This window comes from Sphaeroforma arctica (genome assembly GCF_001186125.1).
Source record: "Sphaeroforma arctica JP610 unplaced genomic scaffold supercont1.3691, whole genome shotgun sequence".
Taxonomy (NCBI): domain Eukaryota; class Ichthyosporea; order Ichthyophonida; genus Sphaeroforma; species Sphaeroforma arctica.
The window spans coordinates 641-2973 of NW_014036867.1; the positions used below are offsets into that span (position 1 = coordinate 641).

The 2333-nt window shown below is 40.8% G+C and overlaps 1 protein-coding gene across 1 annotated transcript; it reads right to left on the bottom strand.

The window, feature by feature from the left end:
* Window positions 1–350: 350 nt before the first annotated feature.
* SARC_13755 (hypothetical protein) lies at window positions 351–1284 on the bottom strand (the record flags this gene model as incomplete). Its single annotated transcript, XM_014292113.1, has 2 exons — window positions 351–807; window positions 1187–1284. Coding segments are annotated over 2 exons (334 nt in total), but the record flags the coding sequence as incomplete, so codon positions are not given.
* Window positions 1285–2333: the final 1049 nt, after the last annotated feature.

A 2333-nucleotide genomic window follows, 5' to 3' on the forward strand; every position in this document is an offset into this window, starting at 1 on the left:
ATTTTTTTTTAGCACAGGCCGTCAGCAACCTACCATACATAGTGACAGCCTGGCCGCCTGTGCATGCATACTCTGATTGGGCAGACTGTCTTACATCCCATAGATCGCAGACTGGATCTATTATCTGTTATAGCGGGCTCTCATTTATCGCGAATATATATATAAACAGAAAACTATCGCTTTAAGCTCTGGAGAGGTTGAGGACGTAGCTGCATCTGAGACAATGAGCAACATATACTTGGTCCATAACCTTATTGGCACTTTTACTACACCGCTTACACGCTGTACTGTGCTATACATTAATGATTCCGCATCAGCTTTATCATCAGCTATGCACATCACATCTTGCCGTCGTCATACATTATTTGCCGTATAGTCTTTATATATATGGAGTGAGGCAACGTTCGGTTGTAGAACGGAATTCGAGATCACATTCAGTTACGAAGTTTCTGTCGCAGTGATCAGACTGCAAACCAGAGTATAGTCTATTCAGATGGCCAAATTATGGTTCTATGAGGCGCATATCAATCGCTCCGTTCGGATATACTTTAGCGAAATATATTTCTATAATCTAGCGCTGTGTAGTTGTCGAATCTACAATATTACAAGCCATTGTGTTGGTATTACAGTTCAGAGCCGAGGCATGCGCCATAGTAGAGTGACCAGCAAAGTCAACGAGCTGGTCAAGGGTTGCAGCGATGTCGTTCCACGTCACGTTAACAGCAAACCCAAGCGCTCCAAGGAGTTGACGATATTTTTCTTTGAAGGCTGGTGAGCTTGCTAATATGGCTGGGTGAACACCGATACCTGGGGCATGTCGCGGAAAGATTAAGTCAAGATCGAATAAATTGACCAAGTGTTGGATGTATGCCTGTTGGTCAATAGTATTAGCACCGGAATTGTGCTGTGTGATGAAGATTGTTTGGAAGGTTCATGGGGTATCAACTCTTCAATACCGAGTTCTTGATAATAGCAGGGGCAACCGTGTCAACATCCAAGATAGCTTTCATGTTGCGCTAGGCATGAGTAAAAATACATTCACTAACGGCAATTTGAGTAAACAAAGGGACAAAGAGTTTAGATTATATATGATAGTTCCTATAATCGCCCTACTTGCTCAAAATCATACAATCACTCCTTGAGATTCAAAACCATATGCGGCGGACATAGACGATTTCAACACTACCTTTGGAAGGTTTCATATATACTACATTGTCAATAATGACATATAAGGTCGCCGCAGCATCTAGGGACCAGATTATCAGAAAGGCCAAACTATACCCCAAAACCACAGGACTATCAAGCCGGATCTAAGATTTCTGATATTATAGTGATCAGAATATGGCGGTGGGATTCCTGGTAGATGATACCGGGACCTCAGTGTGTGAGAGGAACACTCAAGTGTAATATGAGTCTAGTGTAGACACAACGACAATAAATGAAGACTCAACGCGAGTCCTTCAGCCTAGGACTTTTACCTAGCGGAGAGATTCATACTTTAGAAGAGGTCTATTGTGTTCTTTGGTTGTATATTATCAGCTACTCTCAAACTCTACATTTTCAAATATATTCTTACTATGGTAATCAGATAACTAAGATATATCCGAGTGCACAGAACAAGAGTGTCAAGGTTATCTTAGCTAAATTCATTACGAACTTGGTCTAGACTATGAGTAGCCGTCGAGTAGGAGCCAATAGGTGGGTATCCAACAACAGAGACGAGCATCCGTATAAGCGAGAAAGAAGCGGAGCCAGCCAGGACAGACAAAGAGGGGCGGAGGGGCGGAAGAGAGAAGACTGAGCCTCTTCCCAGAAGAAAGTATGTGAAGATTATTAACCAAGGTGATTGTGTCAACTGATGACGTGATTGTGATCAACAAGCGATAATATATATACAAAAAAGAACAGACTGATTTTGACTGATTTATCAATATTGGAATAATATAACCCAGAAAACCAGTAAGTCATACATGCAATACCGTGCACGAACGAGTGTTCTAATAGAATTAAACATACAAGTTGCATAGGTACCATGTACAATAAGGTACCATCTACAACATACACACAAAAGCACAAGTATCATAAACCTGTCATAAGTGCTGTATACGAATCATATCAATTATATGTAAGAATAAGGGATATGCATGTCTTAAGAATATACGAGATACAAATTAGAAGCAAATTCAGTATGAAAATGGTTACATACTACTAGAGACCAACGCAGGCGTACAGGTATAAGAAGTATATACCTATCGCCAGTCTATAAATCAACCAACAAACAACCCCTCGAATACAGAAGGAATGCGTATAAACGAACAGACAAACGCCTGACA